Source organism: Peromyscus eremicus, chromosome 8a, assembly GCF_949786415.1.
Source record: "Peromyscus eremicus chromosome 8a, PerEre_H2_v1, whole genome shotgun sequence".
Taxonomy (NCBI): Eukaryota; Metazoa; Chordata; class Mammalia; order Rodentia; family Cricetidae; genus Peromyscus; species Peromyscus eremicus.
Genome location: NC_081423.1, coordinates 84376398 through 84397236, shown reverse-complemented (window position 1 = coordinate 84397236; position 20839 = coordinate 84376398). Strand labels below are relative to the sequence as shown.

Sequence of the window (20839 nt, the reverse complement as noted above, 5' to 3'; positions counted from 1 at the left end):
GTGTGGACGTGATCAGACTGAGCTGTGCCATGTGAAGCGGGGGAGGGGAAGAGAGGGAGGGGAGGGAAGGGAACCAGGTGCAGCAGCTAGGAGGCCCAAAAGACAAAAAGCAGTAACCAAAATGGCTAGATTGTACAGGGAAGAGCAGCTCAGCCCCCTGGGATGGAGAGTTCAGGGTAGGGGGTGGGGTATACCAGCCAGAAGGACCCTGTAACAACAGGTAGGACTGAGGGATGCAGGGAGAACCTGGCAGCCAGTGTCCTCTTTGATGTGTTAAATAGGCACCTTAGCCATTTGTCCTGGGTTTGAAACCTAATAATTCTAGAATGGAAGATAGACTGACTATGGCCTCTTCCTCTCCTATCTAGAATGGAAGATGGACTGACTATGGCCTCTTCCTCTCCTATCTAGAATGGAAGATGGACTGACTATGGCATCTTTCCCTCTTACCTTGCCCCTCTGTGCTGTATCTAAGTGCTTATGCCTGGGAGCTGTTGAACACCAGGGGGACGAAGGACTCAGGGTCTCCATGGCCAGGCCACATGACTCCACGTGGAACCTGTGTGGCCTTCGGCAGATGCCCCTACGTCCCAAGACCTTGGCTTCATCCTCTGTAAAAGTGCCACGGTCTCTCAGTGATAATGCTCATGGGTTCTAGGTGCTCACCCAGCGGCAGTAGATGACACCGAAATGTTTACTCTTTAGATCCCAACAACAACAACATTACATCTCCCAGATGATGCCACCACAGAGGTGTGTGTAGTCCAGGGGATCAACATCCTTTCCACCTGGAGTTCTTCTGGAGGGAATCGTGGTACACCACCCCAGCATTATCACTGCAGAGTCTCTGAGGCTGTCCCTGTGTGCAATGGCCACTTGTACATCAGAACCTAGGTCCAGCTGGGTTCTGGGTAACTGAATGGAAGGCTGGGAAATGTAGTCTTCCTCTGTACTGCGGCTGAGTGAACAGGTGTTTTGTTTTAGAAGCTCCCCGAGTGAGGGCGAATTTGCTGACCCTGGTTGGTCCATGTTTGCCACACTTTTGGGACTGAGGAAACTTCTTTTTAGCTTCCAATTGGCATTAAGGTATCTGGAGACCAGGCTGGCCTGGAATTCACAGAGATCCACCTGCTTCTGCCTCCTGGGATAAAAGGCGTGCACCACCATGCCTGAGGGTTTTTTTTTTTTTTTTTTTTTTTTTTTTTTTTTTTTGTTATTAGCTTTTCAAAATACAGTTTTAAAATTGACACATAGCAATTGTGATATATATCAGAGATGTGTTTCTTTTCCATCAGTTACTCTTAAACACCAGCATGCTTTAATTTATGTTGCATTTTGAGGTGGGGTCTCATCATGCAGCAAAGACTAGCCTTGAACTTGGAATTCTTCTACCTCATCTCCTAAATACTGGGATTACAGGTCTGCACTACTCTGTCAGGTTGGAAAGTCCACTTTGGATGAACTTTTTGGGTATTCTCTGCTATTTGACTGGATCACTGTTTATTCCAATTTTTAATGTACTAATGGAGTTGCATGTCCTGTGTTCTTGTAGGTACAGATTCTGTGTGTGTGTGTGTGTGTGTGTGTGTGTGTGTGTTCACTTGACCATGTGTACCTGTACAGGCCAGAGGTCTACACTGGGTATCTTCCTCTAGGTTTTGACATGGTCTTTCACTGAGTCTAGAGGTTGATGTTTTGGCTAATGTGCTCCTGGAATTCACCATCCTCCTCTGCTCCAGCACTGGGGTCACAGACTCACAGTGATGCTTTTCCAAGGGGCCTGAACTCAGGTCCTCTTGCTTTCACAGCAAACTCTTGAGCTACCAAGACACCCCTCCAGGAGAGGTTAGGAGAGGACGGAGCGAGAGGAGAAGCAAAGGACCTCAGGAAGGGGGAAGGTTAGAAAAAGAAAAAAAAAGAAAACATTTTCTTCCCCAGAACCACCTGTTTCCACACGTGCAAAGCCTTCTAGAGATTTCCAGTAGCAGCTAAAGCCCCTGCACAAAGTTTCACCCTGCAAATTAAACAGCTAGTGACAGAGAACGGGTTGGGTAAACTGAGGCACACCCATATGCTGAAACATTATGCAGCTGAGAAACAGTTTATTGTACAAGGTTTGTAGGACACAGAGGGATTGCTCATGATGGGATAAGATGGGGAGGGCAGCATGCAGTGCACAGTGGGATGACCACAGTGAGATGACTCACTTCACTCTGTGAAGTGAGCAGCCGCAAAATACACGAAGGAAGAGGGAGGAGGGATCCAGGCAAGTGCGACACTCAGGGATGTCAACGGGGCTTGGTAAGGTTATAGACGACCTTAACAGCACTTTCCCCCTTTTCGTCTTTCTCCCTGTATTTCTATGTTTTATATGCTGGGCACTTCCCAGCATGCCATTTTGCAAAACAAAATAGCAAAAGGGAAAAAAAAAATAGTTGTGTCAGTCTATCTTCCCGTCACCCTGCTGGCCTGGATTTAGCATTATCCTCTCGTAACCAGGGTCTAGTTTCTTCCTGTCCCAACTCTCCTCTCAGCTGACCGCCCTACTCTGGTTCCCTCCCTTAGTCTCCAGAGCCCATGGAGTAGTAGCCCTTCTGGACAGAGACGATAAGGAACCTTCCTCCAATGTCCTTCCAAAGCTAGGTACACAGTGGCATGGGGAAGGAGAAAGAAAGACAGCCAATCCCTGGACTGGCCGCCTCCATGGCCTCCACTGTGTACCTGACCATGGAGGTATCAGGGAGCTCTTGCTGGGGCCATGGTGTCATGGTCAGAGCTCTAGGAGAACCCACAGTGAAAGAGAGAAGGAAGGAGGACTCTCCAGGCTAGAGGGAGCGGAGGATCCATCAAGCCCAAGTGAAGGAATCCTGGTCACTTGTCATTCCGCAGTTACACAGGGATGAACTCGGAGAAGGCCAGTTCCTCAGCAGACATCTGCAGGGGAGAAGCTGCCATCACATCCTCCTTGGCGTCCAGGGAAGGGGCTGCCTCTTCCTCTGTAGTCTGGAGAGATGATGGGGAGGTTGAAAAGGAGAACCTGGTGGTGAGGTCTCCACCCTAGCAGAGCCTCCCCGACCCATCTCATCTCTTGTCTGTGGTGCATGCTTTTTTGAGACAGGGTCTCACCTTGTAGACTGGTTCCTAATACCCCAGCTCCTCCCTTTGATCACAGACCCCCAAATGTTAGGATTACAAGCACGCACCTCGATGCTCAGTTCAGCTGAGAGCTCTTTAAATGGACACCCAATACACTAGTAAAGAATTTTCTGAACAGGGAAGAGGAGAATATGAAGTTTCCAGCCTGGGTGAAATGGAAACTAGGCTTATTACGGCTCTGATAGGCTAGATGGACAGATGCTGGAGTGGAGCTTCTGGGGAAGAGGATGCTGGGGAAAGAGCCCTCCCTGCCTTGTCCCCATGATCTCAGTGGTGTCAGATAGCATGGGGTCCAGAGCCCCTCTGTCCACACCTGACTGAGGTGCTGGGTCTCCATGGAGGGCGCAGAGGGCTTGGGGTTGCTGAGACACTCGGGAGGCGCCTCAAGGTTGATCATGGCATCCTCAGGCACCCAGTTGTTCCCAGGCGGCTGTACGAGAGACTTGGTCAGAACTCAGAAAAGTCTATTCTTAGCAGCATAGTCTGGAGTTAAGCCCAGAGGAAGGACACAGTTCTGGGGACACATAACTTCCTACACCTGGGTGTTACCTTGGCAAGCTAGAAACTCCGAGGAGCTTGTTTCCTCAGCTATACAATGAGAATATATGTTTCTTCTCAGGATCATAAAATCCAGATAGCATTATTATTATTTTTTTTCTTTCCTGAGACAGGGTTTCTCTGTGTAGCTTTGGTGTCTGTCCTGGATCTCACTCTGTAGACCAGGCTGGCCTCAAACTCACAGAGATCCGTCCGGCTCTACCTCCCGAGTGCTGGTATTAAAGGTGTGCGCCACCACCGCCCGGCTGATAGCATTACTTTTAAAGACAGAACTTCACTATGTAACCCTGAATGACTTGGAACTTGCTGTGTAGACTAGGCTGACCTTGAACTCACAGAAATCCCCGAGCCTCCCGTCACCAGGCCTGGCTTCGTTTGTTTCCCGCGGCAGGGTCTCATGCTTCCTAGGCTGGCTTTGAATTCCTTATGTAGCCGAGGATGGCTTTGAACTTACTTCTGAGCCTCATGTTGCTTCCTTGTTGAGGGCTGGCACCACCATACCCAGTTTATGCTGGCTTGCTTCTTGCATGATAGGCAAGCACTCTACCAAGAGAGCTGCATCTGCAGTCTCCAGACGGCGTCTTACCACCCAGTGAACGAGAACTTCTGGAATGGTCTGTTTTAATCATGTTATTTCTTTGTTTGTAACCAGACAGAACAAGCTGTCTGCTCGTTTTCATGGGCCTCAAAGATTCACCAAATACACACAGCACAGGAGACACTTGGTCTGTGGCTATCCATGCCTAGGGATGAAGGATAGTTCCTTTTCTGGAGTCTGAGGCATAGAATTACCCTCTCCAAGTCCCTGTTGCTATGTCTATAAAACAGAGGAATAATACTGCCTGCCCCGACAGAAAGGACAAGGGGTCAAGCCCTCGCCACCTGCTGTCACCGGTGTCTCCGTCATGTGTACCCCAGGCTTGCCTTGAACAGAATCCTCCTTCCTTAGCCCCAGAGTGCTGATGTCAGGTGTGTGCCATCCTCCATGTCCTTTGGCTCTCTCTCTTCCAGGACAAGTGTTCTCTTTCAGCTTTGACATGAATGTATGCAAAGAAAAGCCCCAGGCTGGACGGTGGTGGCGCATGCCTTTAATCCCAGCACTGGGGAGGCAGAGGCAGGCAGATCTCTGTGAGTTTGAGGGCCAGCCTGGTCTACAGAGTGAGAGTTCCAGGACAAGCACCAAAACTACACAGAGAAACCCTGTCTCAAAAAGAAAGAAAAGAAAAGAAAAGAAAAGAAAATCCCCAACCACCCCTTTCCTTCCCCCAGCCTCTGCTGAAGACTGAAAAAGTCAAATGGGAAATATACCAAGCACGTGTCGTGTCTTCGGCTGGCTACTATGTTCTGGTGTCTGTGGCCTCTGACCTTCAAGGTCCCCTCTTCTATCCTTCTGCCTAAAGCGGCTACTACTCAGTGTCCTTCTGTTCAAACTGCCCTGGGCTCTTTCTTGCCCCTTCCTACCTCTGCAGGAGGAGCGCAGGTGTCTCAGCTTGGAAGCGGTCCAGCCCAGAGTGGAAGGGCAGGAGGTAGCAGTGAGGAGACCGCCTCCCACCAGACTGTGGCTGGTTTGCTGAGCCCCAGCACTCTCCTGACGAGCCGCCTCCACAACAGCCGAAAGGCTGAGCTCGGAAGGTGGCCCATGGTGGCAGTCCATCCCTGTGACTTTTCTTCCACTCCCCTTAGCCACTTTTGGCCTTGTCCCACTTCCTGAGAAAACAGCAGCTGCTTCCTAAATCAAGGAAGAACCCACTCCCACTGAGCCCTCCTCCAGGGATCTGCCTGGAGCCTTTTGTCTTTTCTGGCGCCAGGGAAGAAGGGGACAATAGTTTCCCTTCCTGGCCCCATGTTTAGAGGAATAAGAGTGGAAATACTTCAGCAAGTAATTGGGTGGGTTTAGGGGCAGGGTATCAGGCAAGGCAAGGTGGGATTTTTGTTTCTTGAATAGAATTCTGCAGCACTACCCACCCCGGGGAGTCGCAGGCAAATGGCCTGGGAAGTTGGACAGCTTGGCTCCTCAGGAAGATGGGCAGAGGGATCTCTGTACCCCACCCCCACTCCCACCGGTTCCCTGGGTGCACTGCTCACAACTGGGTCCTTGAGCAGTCAAACCTTGAGCAGCATGGTCTCAGAACCACTGGAGGACCAGAAACAATGTTCTGAGAGATAAAATAAGCATTGATAAATCTGGGGCTAGAGAGATGGCTCAGTGGGTAAGAGGACTGACTGGCTGTTCCTTCAGGGAACCTGGGTTTGGATCCCAGTACCCTCATGGTGGCTCACAATTGTCTTGTAACTCCTGCTCCAGGGGATCCAACACCCCCCTCTTCTGGTCTCCGTGGGCACCAGGCACAATTGTGGGGCACAGACACACGTGCAGGCAAAACACTCATACACAGAAAATAAAATAAAATAAAATAAATCTTTTAAAAGAATCGAGGGGTTGGGGATTTAGCTAAGCGCAAGGCCCTGGGTTCAGTCCTCAGCTCCAGGAAAAAAAAAAAAAAAAGAATCGAGAAATTTGAGTGCTGCTGTGTGAGTTTGGGCTTCAGTTTCATTTGTAAAAGTGCACTGGAGTCGTTTGAGCGGCCCCTGTACTCCGGTGTGCTGTGGGGTCATCAGCCCCAGTCCTAGAAGGTTCAGTTTGAAGTAGAGCCTGGGAGATCCTATCTCCACCACTGCTGACAGGTGAGAGGGGGTCAGAGTTTAGATGAACACTGGATCCAGGATCCATAGGGATCCGTCTCGCTCCACTACTGAAGTCCCCTGATTCTCAACGATGTGGGAAGTGGGTACCTGCCTGGTGGAAAGATGCCCACCTGGTTCTTTGTGACCCTGCCTGATATCAGATGGGAATCAGGGCTGCTGATGGGCACACCATGGAGCTCACACCCTAAAGGGCCAATCTTCAGACTCCCACATATCTCTTCAAGGCTGGGAGCAAGCTTTGCCTCTGGGTGGGCACAGAGATGGGCCCAGAAATCTAACCTCAGATCCAGATGGGTTGATCTCACACTTTGGCTCCCTGGGTCCTTACCGAGGCTGGGAGGTAGACCTTCTCATTCCTCCGTGTCTCCGTGGCCAGGTAAGCTGAAAGAGACCCAGGAGAACCTTCAGGCCAGGAAGAACTTAAACCATTCCCAGAATGCACAGGCTCATTGCACTGGTGTATGAGGGATTTCCAGAGGGAGCTGGTGGACCCTGAAGTGGGAAGCCCTGTCTAGCTCAGCCTTTTAGGAAGGAGCCGGCATCTGAGATCTTTGTGAACTAGAAAGTAGATGAAGAACTGTGTTCATTTCTTGAACCTTAATATACATAGAGGATATCTACAGCTTGATCTTAATTGTCCCATTGGAGGCTTGGTCCCCAACTTGGCACTGTTGAGAAGTGGTAAGACTTTTAAGAAGTGAGGCTTAGGGGGAGCTCCTTAGGATATTGGGGCATGTCTTTGAAGGGGTCTGTGGGGCCCTGTCTTCTTTTCACTTCCTAGCCATGAGGTAAGCAGTTTTGCCCTCACCATGATGTATCTTTTCAGAAGCCCCCCAAAAAACGGCCAGCTGACACGAATTTTCTGTGTCCAAGATGACTACCACAGGTATCCTGAGGGTTAATTTTCTTAACACACAGGTTCTGAATCAGTAGGTTGGATTGAGCTCTGAGACTGCATTTCTAACAGGCTACCAGAGGGGGCGCTGCTGTTTGCGAGGGTGGGGTGGGGTGGGGGTGAGCCACAATGTTCCAGAGGTGATATCCTCAGTGGCTTCACAGTTGAGGCTGTTCCCATTCTGTGTGTTTCCTTCTGGTCTCCTAGGGGACTTGGGGACACAAATAAGCTGAGATTTCTTCTTGGGAGTCCCAGCGAGGGGGTAGGAAGCAGCCCCATCTTCTCTGGGATACCACTGTAGGAACCTTCCTGGCTCCACTATTCCCTAGGCCTGCAAACACAAGGCAAGCTACTTAACCCCCCAGTTTCCTCCACTGTAAGATGGGGTACCCTACAGCACAGGAGGTTAATGGAGAGGAGATACAGGACCTTGCCTGGCCCCTGTCACTCTTAACTCAGTGGCATCACGTCATCTGCTTGGCCAGAAGCCACACAGGTCACCCAGCACTGGAATGTGGTCATGTGAAATCACATCTAAGCTTCCAAAGGCTCAACGTGAAAAACAAAAACAAAAATACAATGTAGGGTATGATCATCAAATTTCGTTTGAGGTTTTGAGATGGGGTCTGGCTATATTGCTCAGGCTGCTTTCAAATTCCTGGACTCAACTGATCCTCCTGCCTCAGTCTGAGCGGCTGAGACTCCGGGGCTTACGCTACCATGTCCAGCTTTCCTTAGTATTTTAATATTAGTTCCACGTTGAGTTGATCATGTTTCAGGTCTATTGAATGGAATGAAATTGGATTGTTACTGTTAAAATTAACTTTGCTAGCTCTTTGTTCTGTTTGCTCACTTGTTTGTCTAGACACAAGGCCAGGCTGGTACTGAAATCCTTATGTATCCACGACTGTCCTTGGGCTCCTGACCCCCTTTCTCCACCTTCCAAGTGCTGGGAAAACAGGTATATGCTTCCGTCCTGGCTCCTTTAACTTTCGTATTAAAAAAACTCCCATTCCCCAGCTGAATTGGTCTTCCCAGGGCTGGCTGCTTTACAGCTCCTCAGAAGGGAACGACTAGATTGTTTTCTTTTCTTTTCTTTTTTTTTTTTTTTTTGAGCCAGGGATTCTCTGTGTCTCCCTGGCTGTCCTGGACCTGGCTCTGTAGATCAGGCTGGCCTCGAACTCAGAGATCCTTCTGCCTCTCTCTGCCTCCCGAGTGCTGGGATTAAAAGGGTGCACCGGTACACACTGTGAACAGTAAGGTTGTCAGACAGACCCACTGAGGCCCAATATTTCCAAGGTTGCTGAAGTGTTACAGGGGTGCACGAGCCGCCTCCCACCTCCTCAATCACTTACCTTTCTTTCTCCACCGGAGCATGTGGCTGCCAAAGGCAATCAGAACGGTGGCCAGCACAAGGGACAAGAGGACCCAGACAGGGGCCAACATGCGGACCACCGGGATGGACACACTGGAGGAGAGATGAAAGGAGCCTGGTGGCTGTGACCAGATCAGCCATCTATGTCCTTGAATCCCAAGCACACGCTGAGAAAGCCAGCTTCTAGCCTGATGGCTAATTCTACCAGACCAAGACTGGCAGGACGCTCAGACCCCGAATCCAGGCTTGCTGGGTTCGAACCCTGTTCTTGACACTTTAGGGACATATCACTTTGAGTAAGTGACTTAACAACCTTCCAGACCACCAATTTCACCTCCCGCGAAGCAGGGCTGTGAGGATCAAACAAGTTGGGATGTTTGAGATACTGAGCTCAGAGGTTAAGAGCACTGATTGCTCTTCCAGAGGACCTGGGTTCAATTCCCAGCACCCACATGGTGGCTCACAAGTGTCTGTAACTATAGTTCCTGACACCCTTACACAGGCATACACATGCAGGCAAAACACAAATGCACATTAAAAATAAGTGAATAAATTAAAAAGGAAAGAGAAGAAAAAAGATACTGAGTTCAAAGCCAGGTAAAGTGATTCAAGATTGTAATCCTTGCACTTTGGAAGTGAAGGCAGGAAGATCAGGAGTTTAAGGTCGTCCTTGGCTACATAGGGAGCTGGAGGCTAGCCTGAGCTACATGAGAGACCTTATCTCAAATTAAATACTCCTCCCACGAAGCATCAATCTTAGTACCTAGCTACCTTTGCTGTTAAACAATTCAGTTCACTAAGCAGAAATGGTCCCGTGTTATGCTGGGAAAACTGGGGTGCTAGGATTGAGCCTAGGACCACATTCATGCTGGGCAATCACTCTCCTCTGGAGCTTTTTGTCCTACCTTCCTCTCTTCAAAAGTTATTTGTTAGTATTAGTATTAGTATTGAGTGTATGGTTGGGGGAGGGAGAGTGTGCCCTGGTATGCATGCTGAGGTTACAGAACAACTTTGTGGAGTCCGTTCTCTCTCTCTTCCCTTTTGTGGGCTCTGGGGGCCAAACTCAGACCATCAGGCTTACATGCCAAGCACTTTACCCACTGAGCCCTACTTTTGATTTTTAGACGAGGTCTAAAAATACCCTTTTTTTACCCAGCCCGGCCTTGAACTTGTGGCCTTCCTATCTCAGCCTTCTGAGTAGTTGGAATTACAGGCCTGCTCCTCTATATTTGGCAAGAAATGGGGAGACTCCCTGGCCTGGAGCCGTGTCACCAGCACCGGTTTTGATGGTGGCTCCGACTCAGAGTCAGGTCCCTTGTCGTCCAAGGAAATCAGGAGGCATGAGGGGTCAGTGTTTCAGAGCCCATCAGTGTGTGCTCTGCCTGGGGTACTCCAGCCCCACCAGATACTTTCAGCCTCGTCTGAACCTGCTAGTGGGGACCTGCAAGTCAGGAACTGGCAGTAGGTAGAAGTCCAGAACCCTTTGCTGCAGGCTGGGGTCCAGCTATGGAAAGAAAAAAGTTAGCGAAAGGCTTTCACATTTTCACGCAGCACAGGGCTCAGGGTGAAGTATACAGGGAAACCCTTGAGCTGGGGTGGCCTGAGCAAGAGGAGAGATGAGTTCTGGGACCAAGGTAGACCCTTCACCTCAGACAGCCCTGTGTGTCCAGGGCTGTAGGGCTGCCGGCTCCTAACGCAGAACAGGACGTGTGCTGCTTGAGAGTCCCTGGGAGGGGAATGAGGGCTGAATTTGCTGCCTTCTGAGCTACAGGCTGTGGCCACAACCAGAGGAAGTGTCTGCCTGGAGGAAAGGATGTGGAGTCTTAAGGTTGTCGGGTGACTTCAGGTCCCCTGGACTCACCTGGACTTGGAGACACTGCTGGTTATAGCCTTGGAGTCCTTTGGTGTGGTGGGGGGCAGCCAGATGACTGGGCGGGAGCTCCCTGCATGAGGAGAGGTCTCTGTGTGAGGAGAGCTCCCAGCATATGGAGAGGTTCCCGGGGGACGGGAGGTTCCTGCAGACCACGCTGGGGATGCCCTGTGAGGAGAGCTCCCAGCATATGGAGAGGTTCCTGGGAGAACCCGGGAGGTTCCTGCAGGCCGGGCCAGGGCCGCCTCGGTGAACCCAGGGGCCTCAACCCCTGTCTTCCCCTGCTTGGCTGTGACGACTGTCGGTTGGAGACCCGGAAAAGCTATAAGTCCAAAAACAATACCTCAGCACCTTCCCTGGCCCCTGAGCCCCACCCAGACCGACCTTTAAATGTGAACCTTCCCAATCTCTCAGGACATCCTCAACTAAAACACTCCCCAGGAGGCAAGCAGAGGCCCGAGTGAAGCCTTTTGAGCAAGAAGACACCCGGGCCAGGCATATCCATCCATAGTCTGTTCTGTAAGAGGACCCTACTCCTAAGGCCTTGTCCTACACTACTCCATAGACACTTTCCTGCCCCTCCTCTTAGTCCAGGCCAGGGTCACCTCTTTTCTGACTAAAAAGCAAGTTCTCTGTCTGCCCAGCGCTGGCCTCTTGACCCCTGTGCCTCAGTAAGGCCTAACCTCCTTCAGCTGCTGAAGGCTGGCCAGGGGTCAGTGGTAAAAACAGGCCTGAGGTCAGGGTCAGTGTCTGGCTCACCCCCAGAGGAAGAGCTTTGGGGCCAGCTGTAGCCGCTTCCCATGAGACCCTGAGCCAGTGTCCCAGTCCCTCTGAGCCATTCTGGCTTCTGAGGTTGTTGGGAACACCTGGGTGGCCCTCCCTGTGTGTTTCCTGAAATGGAGAAGGGGCAGGTTTAGGAAATGGTTTCTTCCCTAAGCCATTGACTCACTCGGTTCTGGGAGCTGAGTCTGCCAGGCTTTTGCCTTGGGCTGCAGGCTCCTTGTAGCTGGAAGAGGCTGGAAGGAAGGGTTGGGGGAGGGTGGACAGCAGGTGCCAGTGGGGATGGGACTGCCCCTTTTTCCTAGAGGGAAGGGAGAGGCTGCTCTCAGGGGAGGCAGACGCTGCCACCCCCGCGGCCGCCGTGTGGGCCCCTCATCCTCAGTAGAGGCCATCATTGTCCTCTCTGAGCCAGTCAGAGGCCATGACCGGAAGATCCCAGTGGATCCCAGATCTTCCCTACCTGCTGTCCTTATTGGTTTCTCATTGGAGCAGGTCTTCTGGGTCCCCTGCCCCAGCCTTCTTTCATGCCACCCTTTGCACGGACACCTGTATTTCTAAAACACACCTTGGATCCTATCACCTCCTGCTTGGGACACAGTCAGTGGCTCCACTTTTCAGCCATGAGCCGAAACGCCATCTGCTTACTTAGTGTACCTCTCAGACTTCACATCATCCTCTCCAAGTTACCTCTTCCCCGTGTGGAACTCACTGAGCCACGCAGAGGCGCGTGTTCAGGGTCACCCTGTCTACTGCTGTGCCTCTGCCATGTCGCTCCTCTGTGACACCATTCTCTTACATCTCTGCCTAAAGCCCCCCAATCACCCCTGCCCCTCCCCCCCCCCCCCCCCCCGTCTTCCATCATCAACTCATAAGTTAAGTCCCAGCAATGTGGAGAAATTCCCCTTTTCCTTTGTGTACCCCAATATCCTGTGTTTGCCTCCAGGGGAGCTAGTGCTCACTTTGACTACAACTATTCAGGATCTCCCATGCGGCTGGGATTCCTCAAGGGCCAGCATTCCTGAGACTTTGCTGACCACACCCAACCTGGACATTCCGGGATTGCTCTCCATTCTTTGTTCATACGCTCTGCCCTTTGCTTGTGTTTTTTCTAAGCAGACGACTAAATCTTCTGTAAAAATAGAGAGTGGCTTCTACTTTGTGTGTTTCTAAGTCTCTATCCATTGCCTGGGGCTTCCAGGAGATGAGGAATAAGGGAGGTAATAGGGGGTATGCTCAGCCTAGTTTGACCCTGGAGACTAGTTTGACCCCAGAGACGTTAGTTCACTCTGGCCTGTTAACTTTTCAGGAATTCCGGGAGCTGGTTGTTAAATGATTGGCAGATAGAAACTGGCCTTGCAAGGAGTGTTGCTACCATAGAAACCTATAAATATTACAGACCCACCTACACAGCCCTCATCATTGGCAGAATGAACTGTCAACAGAAGCCAACCAGCTCTGACATGAAAGGGTGAAACCGTGTGGATCACATACCTCGGAGATGTGGCTAGAGCCCAGGGCAAGAACGAGACCCAAGAGAGTCTCAAAACTAGAGAACACTAGGCTGGGTGTGGTGGCACAGGACCTTAGTCCCAGCACTCAGGAGGCAGAGGCAGGTGGGTCTCTGTGAGTTTGAGGCCAGTCAGAGCTACATAGTGAGACACCATCTAAAAAGCCAAATAAATAAATGAAATAAAGATAGAGCTAATTGGGCTGCAGAGATGGCTCAGCGGTTAAGAGCACTGGCTTCTCTTCCAGAGGACCTGGGTTCGATTCCCAGCAACCACAGAGCAGCTCACAACTGTCTGCAACTCCAGTTCCAGGAGATCCGACACCCTCACACCAATGCACATAAAATAAAATTAAATAAGTAAGAAGATAGTGTGTAAGGATGCTTGTCTGGGCTTTACCCCTGAAGCACCACCCCTAGCAGGCAGCAGGTAACTGCTAGGTACCTGTCCCCCACCCCCGGGTGTGGCCAAAGGGGGATCCCTTAAGACCTGGGATGTGTACATGCTGGCTCTCTTGCCCACCTCGTGGTCTTGGACACTGGGTGCTGGTACTGCGGACCAAGGCATATTCTCCAGAGAACAGGGTTGGACCGCACCTCACCCCTCCTGGACCCCGGGACCAGCCTCCTTTTGCTTGTTGTAAGTTAACCCAAAATAAACATCTTTGGTTATCAGATAAACTCCGTGGAACTGCCTCATTAATAGAGCTACTCACAATTAGGCAAAAAAGGATGTGCACGGATAAGACCTGGAAGAGAGTGGAGAACCTTCCAAACAACAGAGAACCCACTCAGCGAGTGTTGCTCTATTGCTGCAGCATCAGGGAGGCAGCCAGGGTCTCACCCGCAGCAGGCAGATGCTCTACATCCGAGCCACGCCCTCCAGTCTCATCAGCGAGGCTTCGGTGCTGCTGTCACTGTTTGGTTAGTTTACTTTGATTTCCCTGAATTGTCATAGAGACCCAGGGGTGACAGAGAATGGGCTTCGAGGACAGATCTGGGCTTAGGATGGGTCCTGGCTCCTGGGCCCGTCTTTCGAACAGAGATAAAGGTGGCAGTGATCTGCGTCTGAATCCTCTGTTTCCTGCCTCAACCTTAGGCCAGTCACTGAGTGTCTTGGAGTGTCTTTGTGTGAAGTGTGGTTCAGACAGACCCAGCTCTCACTGGCCGTCTGTACTCTGGCCTCCTCTGGCTTCCCTTGCCTGGGTTCTACATATAGAAGGTGAAAACAATGTACAGAGACCATCAGCACAGTGAGGCCAGTGCATGACTTGGGGAACACTGCAGGCTGGGCCTGGGGTGCAGCAATGGTTGGCTTGGGCTCAGAAAGCTGTGGGAGCATTTGTGACGCAGGGAAGACGCAGGTCCTTCCTTGTCCCCTGAGATGGTCATCTTGTCTCCATCCTGTGGTAGCCTCCCCCAGTACATCTAGGCCAAGAGTGACAGGCGTGGCTGCACTTTGCCCTATGAAGTCCTAACAGGGAGACTTGCCAGAGCAAAGGGACACTAAGGCTTCTCTGAGTTGTCCCCAGTGCTCAGCAGGTGTCCTTACTGATTCCCAAGTCCTGGAGAAGCCTGATGAGGTTGGTACCAAGACTGTCCCCTTCTGTAATGAGGAAACTGAATCTATGGTTCAGATCCTCCTACCTATCCTTGTCTCCTCTATAACCCCTGCCACCCAGGCAGGGGGAGGAGAGTCATTCATTACCTGGAAAGACAATGAGAGAGACTTCAAAAGCCTCATCGAAACCCAGTCGGTCAATCCCGCACCAGTACTTCCCCGCATCCTTCAGGGTAAGGTCCCTCATGGTCACTGTCATCGAGAGCTCTCGGGGGTTGTCTCGGATGGACATCCTGCCCTGTGCCACCTCCTGGTTCTGACTTGTGTAGACAATGTCAGTGCAGCGGGACACCATGATGCCACCCTGCCGGCACCAGTACTTCCTGTGTGTCCTCACCACCTTCTCATAGGTGCACCGCAGGGACACCTTGTCACCTTCGAATCCACTGACCTCCTTCGGACCTTTCAGGGCTTCATAACCTGAAAACACAGCACAAATGGAGGTGGGATTTCCATGGATCTAAGGAAAGACCAGGCGAAGACCAGAAGTTTCCATTTCACTGGAGGAAGGGAGGTTTTCTTGTCAGACCTTCCGAGGCAGCCCCGTAAAGCCCCGGGGTTCTCCCTTCCTCTGGAGAACCTTAAGACAAATTCATCACTCTTTCCCTAAACCCCATTAGTTGAAAGGGATAGAGCAAGTGCCGTAGATTCGGACAGCCGGGAGTCTGAGTCCCAGCATTGGCGTTCAGTAGCTTTGTGATGCTGGGCAAGTTGCTTGCTCCAGCTAAGTTTTCTCGCTTATAGAGGATAATGACATTCTCCTTCACTGCATTTGAGAGACATGACCAGGCTGGCCGGATGGCTCAAGGGGTAAAGGCACTTGCTGCTAAGCCTGACAATGTGAGTTTAAGACTCGAGAAGGTGAGAACAGACACCAAAAGTTGTACACTGACCTCCTTATGTATGTATGCTGAAGCATGTGTACCAGTGCATGCTCAATGTGTGCTCACACACACATAAAAAAAATCTAAAAAACAGTGTGAGTTGATTTTATATATTATTAAGGGAAAAACAAACAAACACAGCCAACCGAGCAACCGACATCAGTTATACGATGCATCCTGATTTTTCGGTCTTAAAAGGTAAAGGAAGCCCAGCATGGCGGGCGCTCTTGTGATCACAGCTACTTGGCATCAGAGCAAGTTCAAGGCTGGTCTGTCTGAAGGAAACAATGGGGAGGGGGCTGGGGATACAGCTTAGCCATAGAGAGCTCGCTTAGCATGCTCCAGTGCCCAGGTTCCACCCACCCCTTCTCTGAGCGTCCCAGAAAAGAAATAAAAGATAAAATTGATAAGAGCAAAGAAAGCATCCCTGTAGGTGTCAACCTAGTTATTCTCCAGCCCTTATATTTGCATATTTATATGCAATAACAACACACAATAACAACAATAAATTAAAATTTAAAAATAAAAAGATGGAAGCAAAGAAAGGAAAGCAGTTTAGTAGAAATCCAACGAAGTTAGCTGAGTTCACAGGGTAAATGGATGCGTCTTTGTGATCAGAGAGGCTCCGCTCGCTCTCTTCACACCTGCACAGCCATGCAGAGGCCACAAACATGCGTGAAGACCCCTGGGTCGGAGCTCAGAAACAGCAGGCGCCGCACCCAGGGCAGCCGGGCTGAGGATGGATTAGCTGGGTTGTAATGCAGAAGCAAAGCCGCTTCCTCATGGCGTGGAGGGAAAGACAACTCTGTAGACCAGAAGAGTGAGCTCAGGCCTCCTGCACATGCATGCCCCTCCATCCCTGCCACCTCCATCCCCCTCACCTGGGAGCACCAGGCAGCTCCACAGCAGGACGAGAGGCCGCATGGTGGGTGATGGACACTGTGGGAGCAGATGCCTGTAATTGCCAGCTCCTTAGGGCCACGCGGGGCTTTAGCTTCCTGCAGAAACCCCAGGCTGGGACCAGGAAGGGAGGGGAGGGGCCCGCGTCACGTTGCCTAGTCCAGTCTCAGAGGTCGGCTTTTCCTCCTGTTACCCTGTGTCAGTTCTGCAGTCTGCAGACCCGCTCAAACTCTTTTCTGAAACTCCAGCCCCTGCTTAACCCTAATCTGTGATCTGAGCACCACAGCTCTGCTGGCGCAATTCAGGAGTCAGCGGGCTCTTAACCTCCGAGCCATCTCTCCAGCCCCTCATTTTATGTTTTAATGTGTGTGGATGTTTTCCTGAATTGATGTTTGTGCACCATGTGTGTGCAATGCCCACAGAGGCCAGGAGAGGGCACTGGATCTCCAGGAGCTGAAGTCACAGGTGGCTGGGAGGAGCCATTTGGATGCTGAGACTTAAACCAGGGTACTGGGAGAACAGCATGTGCTCTTAACTGCTAAACCATCTCTCCAGCTCTCTATTTTTAGTTTACTAAAAAATTTAAATTATATTTTCAGAGGACAGCTTTGTAGAATCCACTTTCCACCTTTTCGTGTCTTCCAAGAATCCAACTGAAGTCACCAGGCTTGTATGGAAAATGCTTTTTACCCCCCGCCCTCCAAGCCATGTGAACCTTATTTTTAAACACATATCCCTGTTTCATATGAGTATGAACCATTATTTTGAGAGGGAGATCCACAGGCTTCTCCACACAGCTGAAGAGTTCAGTGGTACTGGCTTTTTTTTTTTAATGTACTTTTCTTTTCTTTCTTTTTTTATTCTTCTCTCATACAATACATCCCAACCGCAGTTTCCCCCCTCCAATCCTCCTAGTCCCCCCTCTGCCCTCCCCTCTCCCTGAGACCCACTACTCCTCTCTTTCCCTTCCGAAAAGAGCAGGCCTCCCAGGAATGTCAATCACAAAACAAGTTATAACAAGACAAGGCACAAACTCTTACATTAGGGCTGAGCCAGGCAACCCAGCAGGAGGAAAAGGGTCCCAAGGGTAGGCAAGGGAGTCAGAGACACCCCCACTCCCACTGTTAGGAGTCCCACAAAAACATCAAGCTAAACTGGGTGGTGGTGGCCCATGCCTTTAATTCCAGCACTCGGGAAGCAAAGGGAGGTGGATTTCTGAGTTGGAGGCCAGCCTGGTCTACAGAGTGAGTTCCAGGACAGCCAGGGCTATGCAGAGAAACCCTGTCTCAAAAAAACAAACAAAGAAACAAAGAAACCCAAAACAAAACAGAAAACCACCAAGCTAACAACCATAACGTATGCATGACCTAGCACAGACCCGTGCATGCTCCTCTCTGTGATCACTGCTTCAGTCTGTGAGCTCCTATGAGCCCTATTTAGTTGGTTCTGTGCTCTCCTACTGCTCTGGCTCCTACAATTCTTCCTCCCCTTCTTTCATGGGGTCTTCCAAGCTCCGAGGGAAGGGACCTGATGGACCTCCAATTTGGGCTTTCTCAGTGCCTAACATTTTTGGCTGTGGGTCTCTGCATCAGCTCCCATCAGCTGCTGGAAGAAGCCTCTCTGATGATTGGGCTAGGCACTGATCTATGAGTTTAGCAGAATATCATTAGGAATCATTTTATTGATTTTTTTTTCTATCCTAGGTCTCTGGGCTGTTCAGCTTTCGGTTCCTGGTCATTCAGGCAATGCCAAGAACGGGCTCCCTTTCGTGGCGTGGGCCTCAAATTAGCCCAGTAATTGGTTGTCCATTCCCATAAAAACGACTCCTCCATTCCCCCCGCAGTAGGCAGGATAGATTGTAGGTCGAAGGTTTTGTGACTGGGTTGGTGTCTCAGTCCCACCAACAGTGACAGTGGTGCAACTTTTAAGGACCAATAGTACAGTTCTTTGGACCCGCATTCCTCCCCCTCCCCTCCCACAAAATCCACCAGGGACGCAGTACCGCTCTTGGCCACCGGGCGGCGGTGCAGGCAGGGCTGAGCTGAGCTGAGCTGAGCTGGAGCCTTGGGCCAGCTGTGTGGAAAGGTGCGTCCCCTAAACCTTTGGCTTTGTCTTGCTTGGAGCTTGCAAAAGTGAATCCATGCTTTGTTTCCTCTTCTCAGACTTGCATAATTCTTCAAGGGACCAGAGCAAACACTCATGCTAAAGGGAACTCTGAGCCATTTTTCAAAATGGCTCTCTTTTTTGCTTGCAAAGTTTGTATAGAGTCTGAGCAAATGTTTATATAATACAGATATGTAAGAAAGAAGGGCAGTAGTAGTCAAAACATTAACGGAATGGTTATGGGAGGGGAGTTTGTTCTTGTGGCTCTGGTAACAGAGGGCACAAAGATTATGCTTACTTGTTTGTTTGTTTTTTTTTTGTGTGTGTGTATGTGTGTGTGAGCACATGCATATCATGGCCTGCTGTAGAAGGCAGAGGGCAGTTTCCAAGGCTCAGTTCTCTCCTTCCACCACGGAGGCTCCCAGGATACACCACAGGTCATCTTGTTTGACTGCAAGAGCCTTCGGGCACTGAGCCATCTTCCCAGCATGAGGGCACATGTCTCGATTCCACAGTGACTGGTGGGCACTGCTGCTACTTGCCAGGCTGGACCATGTCATCTTGAAACCCCACTGACCTCAGCCCGGAACATGAGTTCCCTTGTGTAGAGTATCCAAGCAAGTAGTTATTGCAGTTTGAAAAACAAACCAACACACACACAATTAAAGTGATATCTACTCTAGCTTTTTATAGTATATTTCAACATGTCTTTATTTCTAAATGTTTCCTGTTCTAACTTCCTGTGCCTAACTTATTATAAGTGGGGCAAGTGCTTGACACTTCATTACATTTTCTAGGGCCGTAGGGCCCGGCCCCTGACATTTTGAAATATGTACTGTTTGGTAATAAATTGTTTTCTTTTTATTTCTTCTCCCTAGTACAGCTGGGGTATTGTATTACAATTTAAAGAAATTAATCATAATAGCAGGCATATTATTTATGATCGTCCTTTCAGGGGAGTACAGGAGATGTTACCAATGCTTATTTATATAATGGAGCATTGGGTCTGAGACCTGGCCTCCATGCTCTCTTCCTGCATATTTGAGCGTCCTTTACCTCTGCTCTCCCAGCTCCATAGCTAGCCCAGGAGCTGACCTCAAGGACCGTTAAAAACACATCTTCGGGCCTGGTGGTTGTGGCGCACGCCTTTAATCCCAGCACTCGGGAGGCAGAGGCAGGCGGATCTCTGTGAGTTCCAGGCCAGCCTGGGCTACCAAGTGAGTTCCAGGAAAGGCTCCAAAGCTACACAAAGAAACCCTGTCTCGAAAAACAAAACAAAACAAAACAACAACAACAACAACAAAAAACACATCTTCTAGGGGCTAGAGATATGGCTCATGATTAAGAACATTGAACAATTGATTCTCAGCACCCAAATGGTAGCTCACCACCATCTATAATGCTGGTGCCAGAGGAGCTGATGCCTGTTCTGGCCTCTGTGAGTACCAGGCATACACATAGTGTACATATATACATGATGGCAAAACACCTATATACATAAAATATTAAAAAAAAAACTATTGGAAACAAAACATCTTCCAAGCCAGAGAGCACTGTGGGAAATGGTGGGGGTGGGGCTGGTGTGGACATGCCCTTGGTCCTAACTTCAGACTGATTAGATAAGAATAGAGAGGGTCACTTAGTTATTTTTAAAGATGTATTTAATTTTCAATTTTATGTGCATGTGTGTGTCTGTGTGAGTTCCAGAGGCCAAGGGCACCAAACTCCCTGGAACTATAGTTACAGTTGTTGTAGTACATGCCTGATGTGGGTACTTGGTTCCTCTACAAGAACAGTAAATGCTCTTAATCACTGAGCCACCTCTCCAGCACAGAGAGATGCCCCCCCCCGCTTGTTTATTTATCGTGTGTGCTCATGTACAGAGGACACGCCTGTGCCGTAGCTAGCAAATGTGATGGTCAGAAGACAACTTTCAGGAGATGGCTAAGAACTGATCACAGGTTGTCCGGCTTGGCAGCATGCACCCTTACCTGCTAAGCCATCTTGCTGGTCCGTTTCATAGTCTATATCGTAAGGACATGTTTGTGCTCTGTACTATAGAAAGCAATCTAAATACTATTAGGTGGTGTTTATTCAGAAAGCCAGTGATCTGAGAATATAGTGGAATACTATAAAGGAATATAACTTTTAAAAAAAATCTGCCTTAGAGCTCACCTCCTGTTGTTTTTCCAGTGAGTAAGTGGCTACACCTGAATCTACTGATATTTTAGCTACCATCTGTGGCCCAGTGGCCCCGCATTCAACACCCTGCTGCTCAGACCATGGCATGGTGGGATTTCCAGGCTGTTGGCACCAGCTCTGCCGCTGCCACCAAATGTAGTTTTTAACTAAGTCTCTATCGCTCTGCTTACCAATAAAGACTCGGGAGTCAGATGTTGGGGTGAAAACCTGCTAGATCAGAAAGGCCAAGAAGCAACCAGCTGACCTTCCTTTTTGGCTGGAGACCCAGCAAGAGAGCATCTC

The 20839-nt window shown here is 50.0% G+C and overlaps 1 protein-coding gene across 1 annotated transcript; it reads right to left on the bottom strand.

The window, feature by feature from the left end:
- Window positions 1–2440: 2440 nt before the first annotated feature.
- On the bottom strand, window positions 2441–16332 carry Cd300lg (CD300 molecule like family member g). The gene is made up of 8 exons (XM_059269748.1): window positions 16234–16332; window positions 14556–14888; window positions 11510–11641; window positions 10552–10882; window positions 8671–8783; window positions 6749–6801; window positions 3470–3586; window positions 2441–3003 (listed from the first exon to the last, which is right to left on the bottom strand). Exons 1-8 carry the CDS (start codon window positions 16274–16276, stop codon window positions 2890–2892), a joined length of 1236 nt encoding a protein of 411 aa, XP_059125731.1. The 5' UTR covers window positions 16277–16332; the 3' UTR covers window positions 2441–2889.
- Between the last annotated feature and the right edge of the window lie 4507 nt (window positions 16333–20839).

What these genes read in the sequence shown, in the direction of transcription:
- Cd300lg (XM_059269748.1), bottom strand. Translation starts at nt 16,276, where the DNA reads ATGCGGCCTCTCGTCCTGCTGTGGAGCTGCCTGGTGCTCCCAG. An exon ending in CTCTCTCATTGTCTTTCCAG is followed by an intron (nt 11,642 to 14,555) that starts GTAATGAATGAC and finishes CCTTCCCTCTAG; the next exon opens with GAAAAAGGGGCAGTCCCATC. An exon ending in GCTCCGGTGGAGAAAGAAAG is followed by an intron (nt 6,802 to 8,670) that starts GTAAGTGATTGA and finishes GGTCTCTTTCAG; the next exon opens with CTTACCTGGCCACGGAGACA.